Below are 17,333 nucleotides of genomic sequence, written 5' to 3'. Positions count from 1 at the left end.
CAGGAAGAGGAGATGAGAGAAACCCATTCAGGGCCACACGTTGACGACGACTAGAGAGGAAGTCCGCCAGCCATGCGTGGAGATTTCCATGGATACCAAAGGAGGAGAGTTTGGTGAGCAGAGCGGGGTGCCAGACCGTGTCGAAGGCACGTGATATGTCGAGGGAGACAGCTCTAATTTCCTGTTTGGCATTGAGGACCTCCATCCATTGTTGAGACAGCAGAAGCAGCATGTCCAGAGTAGAGTGACCTGGTCTGAAACCAAATTGATGATCAGAGATCAAGCCATTGGAGAAGAGGAAAGATTTCATATCAGAAGCAATGATGGATTCCATGACTTTGCTGATAATTGGGAGAAGGCTGATTGGTCTGTAGTTGCTAGGATCTGTTTTTGCACCTTTTTTGTGCAAAGCGGTGATGTTGGCTGATTTCCAAGCAGATGGCAGTTGACCTTGAGCAAAAGAGAGGGTGAAGAGAACAGAGAGAGGGTGAGATAGAGCAGCAGAGCAGGATTTTAGGACCCGTGGGCTGATGCCGTCGGGTCCAGTTGCAGAATCAGAGTCGAGGGTTGACAGAAACTTTTCCACCTTGTCAGGAGGAAAGGACACGGAGTCCAGGAGCAGCAGGGTACGACTGGGTATGGTGGGTACAGAGAGGGATGGGTTTGGGACACAAGATTTAGAGGCAAACACAGAGTTGAGGCATTCAGCTTTTTCACGTGCGGAGTCAGCTGTGTAGCCGTTTGAGGTAAGGGAGGGGATGGAGGGGGAACAAACACCAGAAACGGATTTGACCAGACGCCACCAGGATTTGGAAGAGGGAGACAGATAAGAGAGTTCGGTCTTGAGAACGGAGAGATATTGTTTCCTGGCTCTCCTGAGGGTGGACACACACTTGTTTCGGGCTTTGTGGAAGGAAATGAGATTTCCTTCCGTTGGATTTGCTTTCCAGAAGACGAAGGCAAGTTGTTTCTGGGCAACAGCCTCACCACAAGATTCCGTGTACCATGGACGGGAGGAAGGGTATGACAACTGAAGACGAGATGGGATAAATCTGTGCATGAGAGAGAGCAATTTACTTTGGAAGAATTCCCAGGATGAGTTGATGTCAGAGGTGGTAGAGATGGGAGACCAGTCCAGATGATTGATGGCTGCTTGAAGACCGTGCCAGTTGGCCTGAGTGAAATGCCAGACTCGTCGACGCTGAGCAGGCTCCCTGAGGATGGTCAGAGAGATGTCCACTTTAACAAGGACATGATCAGATGTTCCGATCGGAGCAGAAGAAGAGCAGCAGACATTTTCAGGGAAGTTAGTCATAACCAAGTCCAGAAGAGAAGATGTTCCGTTGACTGAGATCCGGGTCGGGAAATTGACAGATTGTGTCAGTCCCAGTGAGTCGCAGAAGTCCTTTGCTGAGGAGCCATGGCTGGTGAGAGAGGTACCCACACCCAGCCAACTGGCATGATGACAGTTGAAATCACCACATATGAGGAAGAGAGAGTTGGGATGAGTAGATAGAAGTTGGTCCATATCATCAGTGCCATACTGTGCCATATTATTCAAATTTCGGGACAAAGGACAATTTCGGGACATATTATTGTATAAAAACTTTTATATTTTCTGGACAAGATTCGTATGGGATGAGAAACTTTGTATTCCGAAAAATAATGAGCAAACTCCAGCAAGAGCCATAATATGGAATACAGTGTTGATGCAGGTGACAAGTTACACCTGTTCGTCTCTCTTGATATTTTGCTGTCTTTGTTTACATAGTACATAAGCACAGGTAAAAAGTTACACCTGTTAGTCGCTTTTGATATTTTGTTGTCTTTGTTCACATAGTTCATAAGCACAGGTAACAAGTTACACCTGTTGCTACTGTACCATATTATTGGTACAGTAGCACCAATTCGTGCTACTGTACCAATAAGCTCTTGATAGTTTATTGTGTTCGTTTACATAATACATCAGCACAGTCCAATGGATTGGACTGGGAATGCCAAGGACTCGGACCAGGTGGACTCGACCACACCGCTGGTGCCCACCCGGTGTCCTTTTCCTGTACGTGAGTTGTGTCCTTGTGTCCGTTGTCTCCACTCAGATTCCTCCCTGGGTGCTGCTGCTTTGTACATTCGGAATCCTGTCGTATCAAACTCTGGACGCCATCGATGGCAAACAGGCTCGCCGTCTGGGCTGCTCGTCACCGCTCGGTGAACTTTTCGATCACGGCTGTGATGCCATTTCCATAGGTGAGGATGTGGAGGTTGAGGAGGGTGGGGAGTGTGTGGAGATTGTGGAGGGTGAGGAGGTTGAGGATGTGGAGGAGGTTGGGTTGGGGAAGTTGGGGAGGTTGAGGAGGATGTGGAGGAGGTTGAGGTTGTGGAGGATGAGGATGTGGAGGAGGTTGGGGAGGGTGTGGACTGTGGAGGATGAGGAGGTTGTGGAGGAGGGTGTGGAGGATGAGGAGGTTGTGGATGTGGGGGAGGTTGAGGAGGTTGTGGAGGTTATAGCTGAGGATCTGTGCAGAAGAATGGTCAAGGTTTTGACTTGAGATTGCAAATTGGAACTGGATGTTGTTTCGGAGTTTAGAGGAGGAGGTAAAATTGATGGAAGTGAAATGACGAGGTCTTGTTTTGGAAGTTGATGCTAATACAAGGCCTCGGATGGGGATGCGATGCAAACACTGCAGTCCAAATGTGTTTTTCATCTTTCAAAGTTTCCTTACAGTAGTTTTGTGCATTTGCTTCCTCTTCCTGCCCCGTTTGTTTCCCCTTCCTGCCCCGTTTGTTTCCCCTAGTGTTTGTCGGTGTGTCCACGGCGGTGTCCGTGAAGTTGTCCACTCACCCGGTCCTTTTCTTCAGTTGCTGTTTTTCTGGAGTGCTCATGTTTTACTTTGCACAATGGCAAGCCTACCTGACTGGAACTCTGCATTTTTGGAGGTACGAGTACCACCCTCCCAGAGGGCATTGTGAGCGGTTGTGAGTGGAGGATATCTGCCTGAGAGGATGCAAGGTGTGTGTGTTTGTGTGATGGTATCTGATGTTGGTGTGATGCAGGCAGGATGGGTCAAATGGCCTCCTGCACCAAAGTTCCTTGTGTGTCCACATCGGTCTCGCACCTCGGGCACCTCGGGCACCTTGGGTACCTTGGGTACCTGACTAATACGTACGTGTTCTGTGAGCAGGGTGGACGTGACCGAAGCTCAGATCGCCATTTCCTTCGTATTCCTCATCTCGGCCGTTGCGGGAGTTTCAGTTTGGGACACGCAAGTATCCATGTTTACACTTCTGTTGCGGTTAATTTTCACCTCCTCATTTGGTTCAATGCGGTGCCCCTCTCTCACCACCCCTCCATCTTGTAATGGCGGTGATTCTTTCCTTTGCTCGTGTTAATTTGGGTGAAGATTTATTAACGCTCCAGTGTTACGGATGGAGGTATCCCAGGAGGCACTGGGGGAGTGAGGCTCTTTGATTGGGTAGAGGAAACCGAGTGCCTCTTGACCTCCACCTGCCCCCAGGTGCTGGGGTTTCCTTTGAAGTTAATTCCAGGAATTGTGATGATGCTTGGAGCCATCTTCACCACACCGGCCTACCTGTCCTGTTTGTTATCTCCTGATTTGCACATGAAGGGAGTCAAGTCAATAGTGAGTACACTGCAGGTGTACTCCAACAGTACCTGTGATATCTCCACCCAACACTCCTTTGAAAAGACGTTTATTTCCTCAAACCTCCTCCCCACATCACTACGTCTTGATCTGTGATCCCTTCCACCACCACCACCTCCTTCCTCTAGCTGGCTCCTCTTCCCACCATTCTCGTCTGGTTCATCATCGTCGTATTGACGTCACTGACACCCCACCTGCAAGAACAGCCCTGCTTGCTGGTGTGCATCCTCGGCTTCGCGTGTGCCAAGCTGTCGCAGCGCCTTGTGGTTCGTTTTACACGGACGTACACACACGCAAACCCTAAAGGTGTCGTTTAATTAGTATGGCATAGGATGGTGTGCGATGGTTCAACTAGTATGGCATAGGATGGTGTGCGATGGTTCAACTAGTATGGCATAGGACGGGATTGATGGTTCAACTCGTGTGGCATAGGATGGTGTGAGATGGTTTAACTAGAATGGCATAGGATGGGATCGATGGTTTAACTAGAATGGCATAGGACAGGATTGATGGTTCAATTAGTATGGCATAGGACAGGATGGATGGTTCAACTAGTATGGCATAGGATGGGATTGATGGTTCAACTTGTATGGCATAGGACGGGATTGATGGTTCAACTAGTATGGGATTGATGGTTTAACTAGAATGGCGTAGGACGGGATTGATGGTTCAACTAGTATGGCATAGGACGGGATTGATGGTTCATCTAGTATGGCATCGGATGGGATTGATGGTTCAACTAGTATGGCATAGGACGGGATTGATGGCTCAACTAGTATGGCATAGGATGGGATTGATGGTTCAACTAGTATGGCAGTGGACGGGATTGATGGTTCAACTTGTATGGCATAGGATGGGATTGATGGTTTAAATAGTATGGCATAGGATGGGATTGATGGTTCAACTAGTATGGCATAGGATGGGATTGATGGTTCAACTAGTATGGCATAGGATGGGATTGATGGTTCAACTAGTATGGCATAGGATGGGATTGATGGTTCAACTGGTATGGTGTAGGACGGGATAGATGGTTCAACTAGTATAGCGTAGGATGGTGTGCAATGGTTCAACCTGTATCGTGTAGGATGGTGTGCAATGGTTCAACTAGTATGGCATAGGATGGTGTGCGATGGTTCAACGAGTATGGCATAGGATGGTGTGCGATGGTTCAACTAGTATAGCATAGGATGGTGTGCGATGGTTCAACTAGTGTGGCATAGGATGGTGTGCGATGGTTGAATTAGTATGGCGTAGGATGGTGTGCGATGGTTCAACTAGTATGGCATAGGACAGGATTGATGGTTCAACTAGTATGGCATAGGATGGTGTGCGATGGTTCAACTAGTGTGGCATAGGATGGGATTGATGGTTCAACTAGAATGGCATAGGATGGGATTTATGGTTTAACTAGAATGGCATAGGATGGGATTGATGGTTTAACTAGAATGGCATAGGACAGGATGGATGGTTCAATTAGTATGGCATAGGACAGGATGGATTGTTCAACTAGTATGGCATAGGATGGGATTGATGGTTCAACTTGTATGGCATAGGACAGGATTGATGGTTCAACTCGTATGGCATAGGATGGGATTGATGGTTTAACTAGAATGGCGTAGGATGGGATTGATGGTTCAACTAGTATGGCATAGGATGGGATTGATGGTTTAAATAGTATGGCATAGGATGGGATTGATGGTTCAACTAGTATGGTGTAGGACAGGATTGATGGTTCAACTAGTATGGCATAGGATGGGATTGATGGTTCAACGAGTATGGCATAGGATGGGATTGATGGTTCAAATGGTATGGCGTAGGACGGGATTGATGGTTCAACTAGTATAGCGTAGGATGGTGTACAATGGTTCAACCTGTATGGTGTAGGATGGTGTGCAATGGTTCAAACTGTATCGTGTAGGATGGTGTGCAATGATTCAACTAGTATGGCATAGGATGGTGTGCGATGGTTCAACGAGTATGGCATAGGATGGTGTGCGATGGTTCAACTAGTATGGCATAGGATGGTGTGCGATGGTTCAACTAGTATGGCATAGGATGGTGTGCGATAGTTGACTTAGTATGGCATAGGATGGTGTGCGATGGTTCAACTAGTATGGCATAGGACGGGATTGATGGTTCAACTAGTATGGCATAGGATGGTGTGCGATGGTTTAACTAGAATGGCATAGGATGGGATTGATGGTTCAACTAGTATGGCATAGGACGGGATTGATGGTTCAACTAGTATGGCATAGGATGGGATTGATGGTTTAACTAGAATGGCATAGGACGGGATTGATGGTTCAACTAGTATGGCATAGGATGGGATTGATGGTTCAACTAGTATGGCAAAGGACGGGATTGATGGTTCAACTAGTATGGCATAGGACGGGATTGATGGATCAACTCGTATGGCATAGGATGGGATTGATGGTTCATCTAGTATGGCATAGGACGGGATTGAAGGTTCAACTCATGTGGCATAGGATGGGATTGATGGTTTAAATAGTATGGCATAGGATGGGATTGATGGTTCAACTAGTATTGCGTAGGATAGGATTGATGGTTCAACTAGTATGGCATAGGATGGGATTGATGGTTCAACTAGTATGGCATAGGATGGGATTGATGGTTCAACTGGTTTGGCGTAGGACGGGATTGATGGTTCAACTAGTAATAGCGTAGGATGGTGTACAATGGTTCAACCTGTATGGTGTAGGATGGTGTGCAATTGTTCAACCTGTATCGTGTAGGATGGTGTGCAATGGTTCAACTAGTATGGCATAGGATTGTGTGCGATGGTTCAACTAGTATGGCATAGGACGGGATTGATGGTTCAACGAGTATGGCATAGGATGGGATTGATGGTTTAACTAGAATGGCGTAGGACGAGATTGATGGTTTAACTTGTATGGCCGAGGATGGGATTGATGGTTCAACTAGTATGGCATAGGATGGGATTGATGGTTCAACTAGTATGGCATAGGATGGGATTGATGGTTTAAATAGTATGGCATAGGATGGGATTGATGGTTCAACTAGTATGGTGTAGGACAGGATTGATGGTTCAACTAGTATGGCATAGGATGGGATTGATGGTTCAACTAGTATGGCATAGGATGGGATTGATGGTTCAACTGGTATGGCGTAGGACGGGATTGATGGTTCAACTAGTATAGCGTAGGATGGTGTACAATGGTTCAACCTGTATGGTGTAGGATGGTGTGCAATGGTTCAACCTGTATCGTGTAGGATGGTGTGCAATGGTTCAACTAGTATGGCATAGGATGGTGTGTGATGGTTCAACGAGTATGGCATAGGATGGTGTGCGATGGTTCAACTAGTATGGCATAGGATGGTGTGCGATGGTTCAACTAGTATGGCATAGGATGGTGTGCGATAGTTGAATTCGTATGGCATAGGATGGTGTGCGATGGTTCAACTAGTATGGCATAGGATGGGATTGATGGTTCAACTAGTATGGCATAGGATGGTGTGCGATGGTTCAACTCGTATGGCATAGGATGGGATTGATGGTTCAACTCGTATGGCATAGGATGGGATTGATGGTTTGACTAGAATGGCATAGGATGGGATTGATGGTTTAACTAGAATGGCATAGGATGGGATTGATGGTTCAACTAGTATGGCATAGGACGGGATTGATGGTTCAACTAGTATGGCATAGGATGGGTTTGATGGTTTAACTAGAATGGCATAGGATGTGATTGATGGTTCAACTAGTATGGCATAGGATGGGATTGATGGTTCAACTAGTATGGCAAAGGACGGGATTGATGGTTCAACTAGTATGGCATAGGACGGGATTGATGGATCAACTCGTATGGCATAGGATGGGATTGATGGTTCATCTAGTATGGCATAGGATGGGATTGATGGTTCAACTGGTTTGGCGTAGGACGGGATTGATGGTTCAACTAGTAATAGCGTAGGATGGTGTACAATGGTTCAACCTGTATGGTGTAGGATGGTGTGCAATTGTTCAACCTGTATCGTGTAGTATGGTGTGCAATGGTTCAACTAGTATGGCATAGGATTGTGTGCGATGGTTCAACGAGTATGGCATAGGATTGTGTGCGAGGGTTCAACAAGTATGGCATAGGACGGGATTGATGGTTCAACGAGTATGGCATAGGATGGGATTGATGGTTTAACTAGAATGGCGTAGGACGAGATTGATGGTTTAACTTGTATGGCCGAGGATGGGATTGATGGTTCAACTAGTATGGCATAGGATGGGATTGATGGTCCAACTAGTATGGCATAGGATGGGATTGATGGCTCAACTAGTATGGCATAGGATGGGATTGATGGTTCAACTAGTATGGCATAGGATGGGATTGATGGTTCAACTAGTATGGCGTAGGACGGGATTGATGGTTAAACTAGTATAGCGTAGGATGGTGTGCAATGGTTCAACCTGTATGGTGTAGGATGGTGTGAAATGGTTCAACTAGTATGGCATAGGATGGTGTGCGATGGTTCAACCTGCATGGTGTAGGATGGTGTGCAATGGTTCAACCTGTATCGTGTAGGATGGTGTGCAATGGTTCAACCTGTATCGTGTAGGATGGTGTGCAATGGTTCAACCTGTATGGTGTAGGATGGGATTGATGGTTCAACTCGTATAGCGTAGGATGGTGTGCAATGGTTCAACCTGTATGGTGTAGGATGGTGTGCAATGGTTCAACTAGTATAGTGTAGGATGGTGTACAATGGTTCAACCTGCATGGTGTAGGATGGTGTGCAATGGTTCAACCTGTATCGTGTAGGATGGTGTGCAATGGTTCAACCTGTATCGTGTAGGATGGTGTGCAATGGTTCAACCTGTATGGTGTAGGATGGTGTGCAATGGTTCAACTAGTATAGTGTAGGATGGTGTACAATGGTTCAACCTGCATGGTGTAGGATGGTGTGCAATGGTTCAACTAGTATAGTGTAGGATGGTGTGCAATGGTTCAACTAGTATGGTGTAGGATGGTGTGCAATGGTTCAACCTGTATTGTGTAGGATGGTGTGCAATGGTTCAACTAGTATAGCGTAGGATGGTGTACAATGGTTCAACCTGCATGGTGTAGGATGGTGTGCAATGGTTCAACTAGTATAGCGTAGGATGGTGTACAATGGTTCAACCTGCACGGTGTAGGATGGTGTGCAATGGTTCAACCTGTATTGTGTAGGATGGTGTGCAATGGTTCAACTAGTATGGTGTAGGATGGGATTGATGGTTCAACTAGTATGGCGTAGGATGGTGTGCCACGGGATGGAATGTTCTATGAGTATTGTGCTCCTTTACCACCTGTCTTTCTGGTACTGATTTCCGGTTTGATTTCCAAGAGAATTAGATGGGACTAACACCGGTGGAAGGGCAGCAGACCAGATCACTCATAAAAAGCTTGCATTATATTGTATAATATCGACTACAAACGTGCAAGTTAAGATGATGCGACATCAGGCCTTTAAGTAAGCTTCTGGAAAACCACCCCAGCCATAATCGAAGAGGCGAAGAAGAAGAAGCGAAGCAAGACCATCAAATTGTGTGTGTGCAGTAAAGATGTCCGCGAGTCCGAGTATGGGGACCGGGAGCAAGTCTCGGGTCGCACTCTATTTGACGTGGCCGCACTCTATTTGACGTGGCCGCACTCTATTTGACGTGGCCGCACTCTATTTGACGTGGCCGCACTCTGTTTGACGTGGCCGCACTCTATTTGACATGGCCGCACCCTGTTTGACGTGGCCGCACTCTGCAGCCTTCCATGATGGTGTCCCTGGTAGCGTTATAACTCGACCTTGGAGATCAGCAGCCGGCAAGATGGGAAAATGAACACCTGCCAATATGTTAAGCCTGCAGTCGCACCTGCGAGCCTTTTAGAACTGTGGGCTTTTGTCAAAGCACGCTGCCACATAGACGAGGTTACCTTGCACTGACGGCCTTTCATTTGGTTTTTTAAATAAAAAATGTCACAAACTCAGGTGAAGCGAAGTGATGGATCAGGTGAATACGGAGGTTGATTGGGGTCCAATGTTTTTACCGGCTTTGGTGGGGTAACGGTTCGAGCACCTGCTCTGAGTGTCGCAGGTCGGTGGTTCCAACCTCGGCCGAGTCATACCAAAGACTTTAAAATAGTACGTGCTGCTTCCTTGCTTGACGGTGAGTATTTAAAATGATAGAACATGCGCAAATCACCGGAGGTTGGTAATGTCATCCATGTTTTGTTAAACTACTTCCTGAGTGTTCGTGTAACCTGTTCAGGAATCGGAACTGCTATTTTCACTGTTTTACCCAATGCTAAGTTTTTATTCACGGAGCTGTAGTCCAGGTGCGATTGTAAGTGTAGATCTTTGGTCCCCAGGTGTGCCACATGTCGCGGAGCACTATGCCGTGCTGGGATCGTGTTCTGCTCCCTCCGGCCTTGCTGCTCGTTACCTGTGCTCTGCCTCCGACCGTGCCCGTCCTTCCGCTGCTCTTTGTGTCTCTGGTAAGCGACTCTGCTCGGAATGTTGAGCCCCACCTCTATTCGGAATGTTGAGCCCCATCTCTATTCGGAATGTTGAGCCCCATCTCTATTCGGAATGTTGAGCCCCACCTCTACTCGGAATGTTGAGCCCCATCTCTATTCGGAATGTTGAGCCCCATCTCTATTCGGAATGTTGAGCCCCATCTCTATTCGGAATGTTGAGCCCCACCTCTATTCGGAATGTTGAGCCCCATCTCTATTCGGAATGTTGAGCCCCACCTCTACTCGGAATGTTGAGCCCCACCTCTATTCGGAATGTTGAGCCCCATCTCTATTCGGAATGTTGAGCCCCATCTCTATTCGGAATGTTGAGCCCCATCTCTATTCGGAATGTTGAGCCCCACCTCTATTCGGAATGTTGAGCCCCATCTCTATTCGGAATGTTGAGCCCCATCTCTATTCGGAATGTTGAGCCCCACCTCTATTCGGAATGTTGAGCCCCATCTCTATTCGGAATGTTGAGCCCCACCTCTACTCGGAATGTTGAGCCCCATCTCTATTCGGAATGTTGAGCCCCATCTCTATTCGGAATGTTGAGCCCCACCTCTATTCCGAATGTTGAGCCCCATCTCTATTCGGAATGTTGAGCCCCATCTCTATTCGGAATGTTGAGCCCCATCTATATTCGGAATGTTGAGCCCCACCTCTATTCCGAATGTTGAGCCCCATCTCTATTCGGAATGTTGAGCCCCATCTCTATTCGGAATGTTGAGCCCCATCTCTATTCGGAATGTTGAACCCCACCTCTATTCCGAATGTTGAGCCCCACCTCTATTCGGAATGTTGAGCCCCACCTCTATTCGGAATGTTGAGCCCCACCTCTATTCGGGATGTTGAGCCCCACCTCTATTCTGAATGTTGAGCCCCACCTCTATTCCGAATGTTGAGCCCCACCTCTATTCCGAATGTTGAGCCCCATCTCTATTCCGAATGTTGAGCCCCACCTCTATTCCGAATGTTGAGCCCCACCTCTATTCGGGATGTTGAGCCCCACCTCTATTCGGGATGTTGAGCCCCACCTCTATTCTGAATGTTGAGCCCCACCTCTATTCCGAATGTTGAGCCCCACCTCTATTCCGAATGTTGAGCCCCATCTCTATTCCGAATGTTGAGCCCCACCTCTATTCCGAATGTTGAGCGCCATCTCTATTCCGAATGTTGAGCCCCATCTCTATTCCGAATGTTGAGCCCCATCTCTATTCCGAATGTTGAGCCCCATCTCTATTCCGAATGTTGAGCCCCATCTCTATTCCGAATGTTGAGCCCCATCTCTATTCGGAATGTTGAGCCCCATCTCTATTCCGAATGTTGAGCGCCATCTCTTTTCCAAATGTTGAGCCCCATCTCTATTCCGAATGTTGAGCCCCATCTCTATTCGGAATGTTGAGCCCCATCTCTATTCGGAATGTTGAGCCCCATCTCTATTCGGAATGTTGAGCCCCACCTCTATTCAGAATGTTGAGCCCCATCTCTATTCGGAATGTTGAGCCCCATCTCTATTCGGAATGTTGAGCCCCATCTCTATTCGGAATGTTGAGCCCCATCTCTATTCGGAATGTTGAGCCCCACCTCTATTCCGAATGTTGAGCCCCATCTCTATTTGGAATGTTGAGCCCCATCTCTATTCGGAATGTTGAGCCCCATCTCTATTCGGAATGTTCAGCCCCATCTCTATTCGGAATGTTGAGCCCCATCTCTATTCGGAATGTTGAGCCCCATCTCTATTCGGAATGTTGAGCCCCATCTCTATTCGGAATGTTGAGCCCCATCTCTATTCGGAATGTTGAGCCCCATCTCTATTCCGAATGTTGAGCCCCATCTCTATTCCGAATGTTGAGCCCCACCTCTATTCCGAATGTTGAGCCCCACCTCTATTCGGAATGTTGAGCCCCACCTCTATTCGGAATGTTGAGCCCCACCTCTATTCGGAATGTTGAGCCCCACCTCTATTCGGAATGTTGAGCCCCACCTCTATTCGGAATGTTGAGCCCCACCTCTATTCGGAATGTTGAGCCCCACCTCTATTCGGAATGTTGAGCCCCACCTCTATTCGGAATGTTGAGCCCCACCTCTATTCGGAATGTTGAGCCCCACCTCTATTGCGAATGTTGCACCCCGCCTCTATTCCGAATGTTGAGCCCCACTATTCCGAATGTTGAGCCCCACCTCTATTCCGAATGTTGAGCCCCACCTCTATTCCGAATGTTGAGCCCCACCTCTATTCCGAATGTTGAGCCCCACCTCTATTCCGAATGTTGAGCCCCACCTCTATTCCGAATGTTGAGCCCCACCTCTATTCCGAATGTTGAGCCCCACCTCTATTCCGAATGTTGAGCCCCATCTCTATTCCGAATGTTGAGCCCCACCTCTATTCCGAATGTTGAGCCCCACCTCTATTCCGAATGTTGAGCCCCACCTCTATTCCGAATGTTGAGCCCCACCTCTATTCCGATGTTGAGCCCCACCTCTATTCGGAATGTTGAGCCCCATCTCTATTCCGAATGTTGAGCCCCATCTCTATTCCGAATGTTGAGCCCCACCTCTATTTGGAATGTTGAGCCCCATCTCTATTCCGAATGTTGAGCCCCATCTCTATTCCGAATGTTGAGCCCCACCTCTATTCCGAATGTTGAGCCCCATCTCTATTCCGAATGTTGAGCCCCATCTCTATTCCGAATGTTGAGCGTCATCTCTATTCCGAATATTGAGCCCCATCCCTATTCCGAATGTTGAGCCCCATCTCTATTCCGAATGTTGAGCCCCATCTCTATTCTGAATGTTGAGCCGCATCTCTATTCCGAATGTTGAGCCCCATCTCTATTCCGAATGTTGAGCCCCATCTCTATTCCGAATGTTGAGCCCCATCTCTATTCCGAATGTTGAGCCCCATCTCTATTCCGAATGTTGAGCCCCATCTCTATTCCGAATGTTGAGCCCCATCTCTATTCCGAATGTTGAGCCCCATCTCTATTCCGAATGTTGAGCCCCATCTCTATTCCGAATGTTGAGCCCCATCTCTATTCCGAATGTTGAGCACCATCTCTATTCCGAATGTTGAGCCCCACCTCTATTCCGAATGTTGAGCCCCATCTCTATTCGGAATGTTGAGCCCCATCTCTATTCGGAATGTTGAGCCCAATCTCTATTCGGAATGTTGAGCCCCATCTCTATTCGGAATGTTGAGTCCCATCTCTATTCGGAATGTTGAGCCCCACCTCTATTCGGAATGTTGAGCCCCATCTCTATTCGGAATGTTGAGCCCCACCTCTATTCCGAACGTTGAACCCCATCTCTATTCCGAACGTTGAGCCCCATCTCTATTCGGAACGTTGAGCCCCATCTCTATTCGGAACGTTGAGCCCCATCTCTATTCGGAACGTTGAGCCCCACCTCTATTCGGAACGTTGAGCCCCATCTCTATTCGGAATGTTGAGCCCCATCTCTATTCGGAATGTTGAGCCCCATCTCTATTCGGAATGTTGAGCCCCATCTCTATTCGGAATGTTGAGCCCCATCTCTATTCGGAATGTTGAGCCCCATCTCTATTCGGAATGTTGAGCCCCATCTCTATTCGGAATGTTGAGCCCCATCTCGATTCCGAATGTTGAGCCCCATCTCTATTCGGAATGTTGAGTCCCATCTCTATTCGGAATGTTGAGCCCCATCTCTATTCGGAATGTTGAGCCCCATCTCTATTCGGAATGTTGAGCCCCACCTCTATTCGGAATGTTGAGCCCCATCTCTATTCGGAATGTTGAGCCCCACCTCTATTCCGAACGTTGAACCCCATCTCTATTCCGAACGTTGAGCCCCATCTCTATTCGGAACGTTGAGCCCCATCTCTATTCGGAACGTTGAGCCCCACTTCTATTCGGAATGTTGAGCCCCATCTCTATTCCGAATGTTGAGCCCCATCTCTATTCGGAATGTTGAGCCCCATCTCTATTCGGAATGTTGAGCCCCATCTCTATTCGGAATGTTGAGCCCCATCTCTATTCGGAATGTTGAGCCCCATCTCTATTCGGAATGTTGAGCCCCATCTCTATTCGGAATGTTGAGCCCCATCTCTATTCGGAATGTTGAGCCCCATCTCTATTCGGAATGTTGAGCCCCATCTCTATTCGGAATGTTGAGCCCCATCTCTATTCGGAATGTTGAGCCCCATCTCTATTCGGAATGTTGAGCCCCATCTCTATTCGGAATGTTGAGCCCCATCTCTATTCGGAATGTTGAGCCCCATCTCTATTCCGAATGTTGAGCCCCATCTCTATTCCGAATGTTGAGCCCCATCTCTATTCCGAATGTTGAGCCCCACCTCTATTCGGAATGTTGAGCCCCACCTCTATTCCGAATGTTGAGCCCCATCTCTATTCCGAATGTTGAGCCCCATCTCTATTCCGAATGTTGAGCCCCATCTCTATTCCGAATGTTGAGCCCCATCTCTATTCCGAATGTTGAGCCCCATCTCTATTCCGAATGTTGAGCCCCATCTCTATTCCGAATGTTGAGCCCCATCTCTATTCCGAATGTTGAGCCCCATGTCTATTCCGAATGTTGAGCCCCATGTCTATTCCGAATGTTGAGCCCCATGTCTATTCCGAATGTTGAGCCCCATGTCTATTCCGAATGTTGAGCCCCATCTCTATTCCGAATGTTGAGCCCCATCTCTATTCCGAATGTTGAGCCCCATGTCTATTCCGAATGTTGAGCCCCATGTCTATTCCGAATGTTGAGCCCCATCTCTATTCCGAATGTTGAGCCCCATGTCTATTCCGAATGTTGAGCCCCATGTCTATTCCGAATGTTGAGCCCCATCTCTATTCCGAATGTTGAGCCCCATCTCTATTCCGAATGTTGAGCCCCACCTCTATTCCGAATGTTGAGCCCCATCTCTATTCCGAATGTTGAGCCCCATGTCTATTCCGAATGTTGAGCCCCATCTCTATTCCGAATGTTGAGCCCCATCTCTATTCCGAATGTTGAGCCCCACCTCTATTCCGAATGTTGAGCCCCACCTCTATTCCGAATGTTGAGGGTGTCGCCATTTTTTGTGTGCAATGTCTGTTTCAACGGGATGAGATCACTAATTCCTTTTACTGATTGCATATTGAGGGAGTCTTGCTGTGCTGCTTCTGCTGCAGATTAGTCACGTAATGAAAGCACGGATGGGGCCGGACGGTTCAGATGTCGCGCGTCGACCTTTGAGCCGTCTTGTCTCGGGATCATTTGCAGACCCAACAATGAACTGCTCGATTGATGCACAAAGATCTCCGTCCTTCGGATGGATATTAAACTGGGCCGCCATTATTTCGTTGGTGGATGATGAAGATCGCACAGAGTTCTTCATAAAGAGTAAGCGGTGATTTATCGCCAGGATGACAGGATGGCCTGGAGGTGCGCAACCCGCCTCTGCACTGTCTCGCCTGGGTTTGAATCCCGACCCGGCTATAAACTCTCATCCTGGTGATGCATCGCTGTGTGCCGTCCCTCGGATGGACGCTAAACGGGCTTCCCACCTGTCGGCATCGGTTGGCGGACGTTAAACGTGACACGGTGCCCTTCATGAAGAGTAGGCGAGTTATTGCCGGCACCCTGAACAAATTACAAATTCCTGTTCTGACTAGTTGAAAAAAGTAACAAAAAGAAAAAGTAGAGGGCACACCTGCATACTTAAGAAGAAGAAGATCTATCATCAGAACCCTATACAAATTCCTGCTCTGACTGCTGGGAAACCAATGGCAAACCACCCAGTATTAGCTTTGCTCGGCAAATGCTGTTTCGGCAGCGCCGACACTTTGTCCACAGAGTGAGAGGAACCCACCAAAGGTACATGCCCGAGAATCTTTATTTATGAGAAAGGGACAAACACGCTGATTGAACAAGGCGGATCGGGCTTGGTATGTGATTCTCTTACCTCTGGTATGCATCCCTTTTAACACTTCAAACAGACACACTGACTTCATGTTGTGAAAGTAAAAAAAAAAGTACGGTATATAGAGTACAATATATACAGTAGTATATAAAGTATAGTATATAGAGTACAATATATACAGTAGTATATAAAGTATAGTATATAGAGTACATTATATACAGTAGTATATAAAGTATAGTATTTAGAGTACAATATATACAGTCGTATATAAAGTATAGTATATAGAGTACATTATATACAGTAGTATATAAAGTATAGTATTTAGAGTACAATATATACAGTAGTATATAAAGTGTAGTATATAGAGTACAATATATACAATCTATATATATAAAACACAGTTTGTGTGTGTGTGTAATGTTACCGATAGACTCCTAAACGGAGAGGCTCACGTACTTGATATTTGGCACAGACATGGCCATTGAGCCTGGGAAAAACATGGCCGACCTAAAAATTTATTTCATAATATTTTTTTCCCATATTTTTACCTCAGCACATTTCAGCGAGGAATATTATGCACCGAATCTGACCGGTGGCAGAGCAGCGCGCTGATTCGCTCAGAGCGATCACGTGATGTTCCTTGCCGCCATTAACTCAGTTACGCGTTCGCATGTATTTCAGAGCGAAAAGCGATTGCGTTTTTTCACATTTCAGCGAGGAACATTGCCATTCACACCACATAGGTTTTTTTTTCTTTCATCTTTAGATCCATATTTTTTTATCAGCGAATCTGAATCGGTGGCAGAGCAGCGCGCTGATTCGCTCATTCGCGCTCATTGATGACGATCACGATCACGTGATGACGTGATCACGAATGATGTTCGTGACGCGATCACGTGATGTTCCTTGCCGCCAGCAAGTAGCATAGATTTTATTTTAGCATGATTAGCATGATTTAGCATGATTTAGCATGATTTAGCATAGATAGTAGCATGTTTCACATGGATTTTTTTTCAGCGAGGAATATTATACACGGATTCTGACCGGTGGCAGAGCAGCACGCTGATTCGCTCAGAGCGATCACGTGATGTTCCGAATAAGCACAATCAATTGAGTGTGCCGCATGAGTCTGCGATAAGTGTTTAAAGTAAAGTTAAAAAAAAAAAAAAATGTTAATGTGCCCCATCTTTGTTAGATGCCTATTTATGTGTAGTTTGTGTTGTATTTAGCTGTGGCTGAGCTAAGATGTAGCTGAACTTC

The 17,333-nt window shown here is 47.0% G+C and overlaps 1 protein-coding gene across 5 annotated transcripts in view; it reads left to right on the top strand.

Moving 5' to 3' along the window:
- The window catches only part of LOC137427995 (cholinephosphotransferase 1), a 50,238-nt gene that overhangs the window by 5,660 nt on the left and 27,245 nt on the right, over nucleotides 1–17,333 (top strand). For all 5 annotated transcript variants that reach the window (XM_078777541.1, XM_078777542.1, XM_068117882.2 and 2 more), the window contains exons 2-7: nucleotides 2,100–2,247; nucleotides 2,796–2,937; nucleotides 3,183–3,267; nucleotides 3,516–3,641; nucleotides 3,791–3,928; nucleotides 10,037–10,162. In XM_078777541.1, coding sequence (XP_078633667.1) covers nucleotides 2,100–2,247; nucleotides 2,796–2,937; nucleotides 3,183–3,267; nucleotides 3,516–3,641; nucleotides 3,791–3,928; nucleotides 10,037–10,162 — 765 coding nt within the window. The remainder of the gene's footprint in view (nucleotides 1–2,099; nucleotides 2,248–2,795; nucleotides 2,938–3,182; nucleotides 3,268–3,515; nucleotides 3,642–3,790; nucleotides 3,929–10,036; nucleotides 10,163–17,333) is intronic.

The sequence above is a fragment of the Myxine glutinosa genome, chromosome 5, assembly GCF_964187855.1.
Source record: "Myxine glutinosa chromosome 5, kmMyxGlut1.1, whole genome shotgun sequence".
Classification (NCBI taxonomy): domain Eukaryota; kingdom Metazoa; phylum Chordata; class Myxini; order Myxiniformes; family Myxinidae; genus Myxine; species Myxine glutinosa.
The sequence above is the reverse complement of the archived record's forward strand: the minus strand, read 5'-3'. Positions and strand labels throughout refer to the sequence as shown.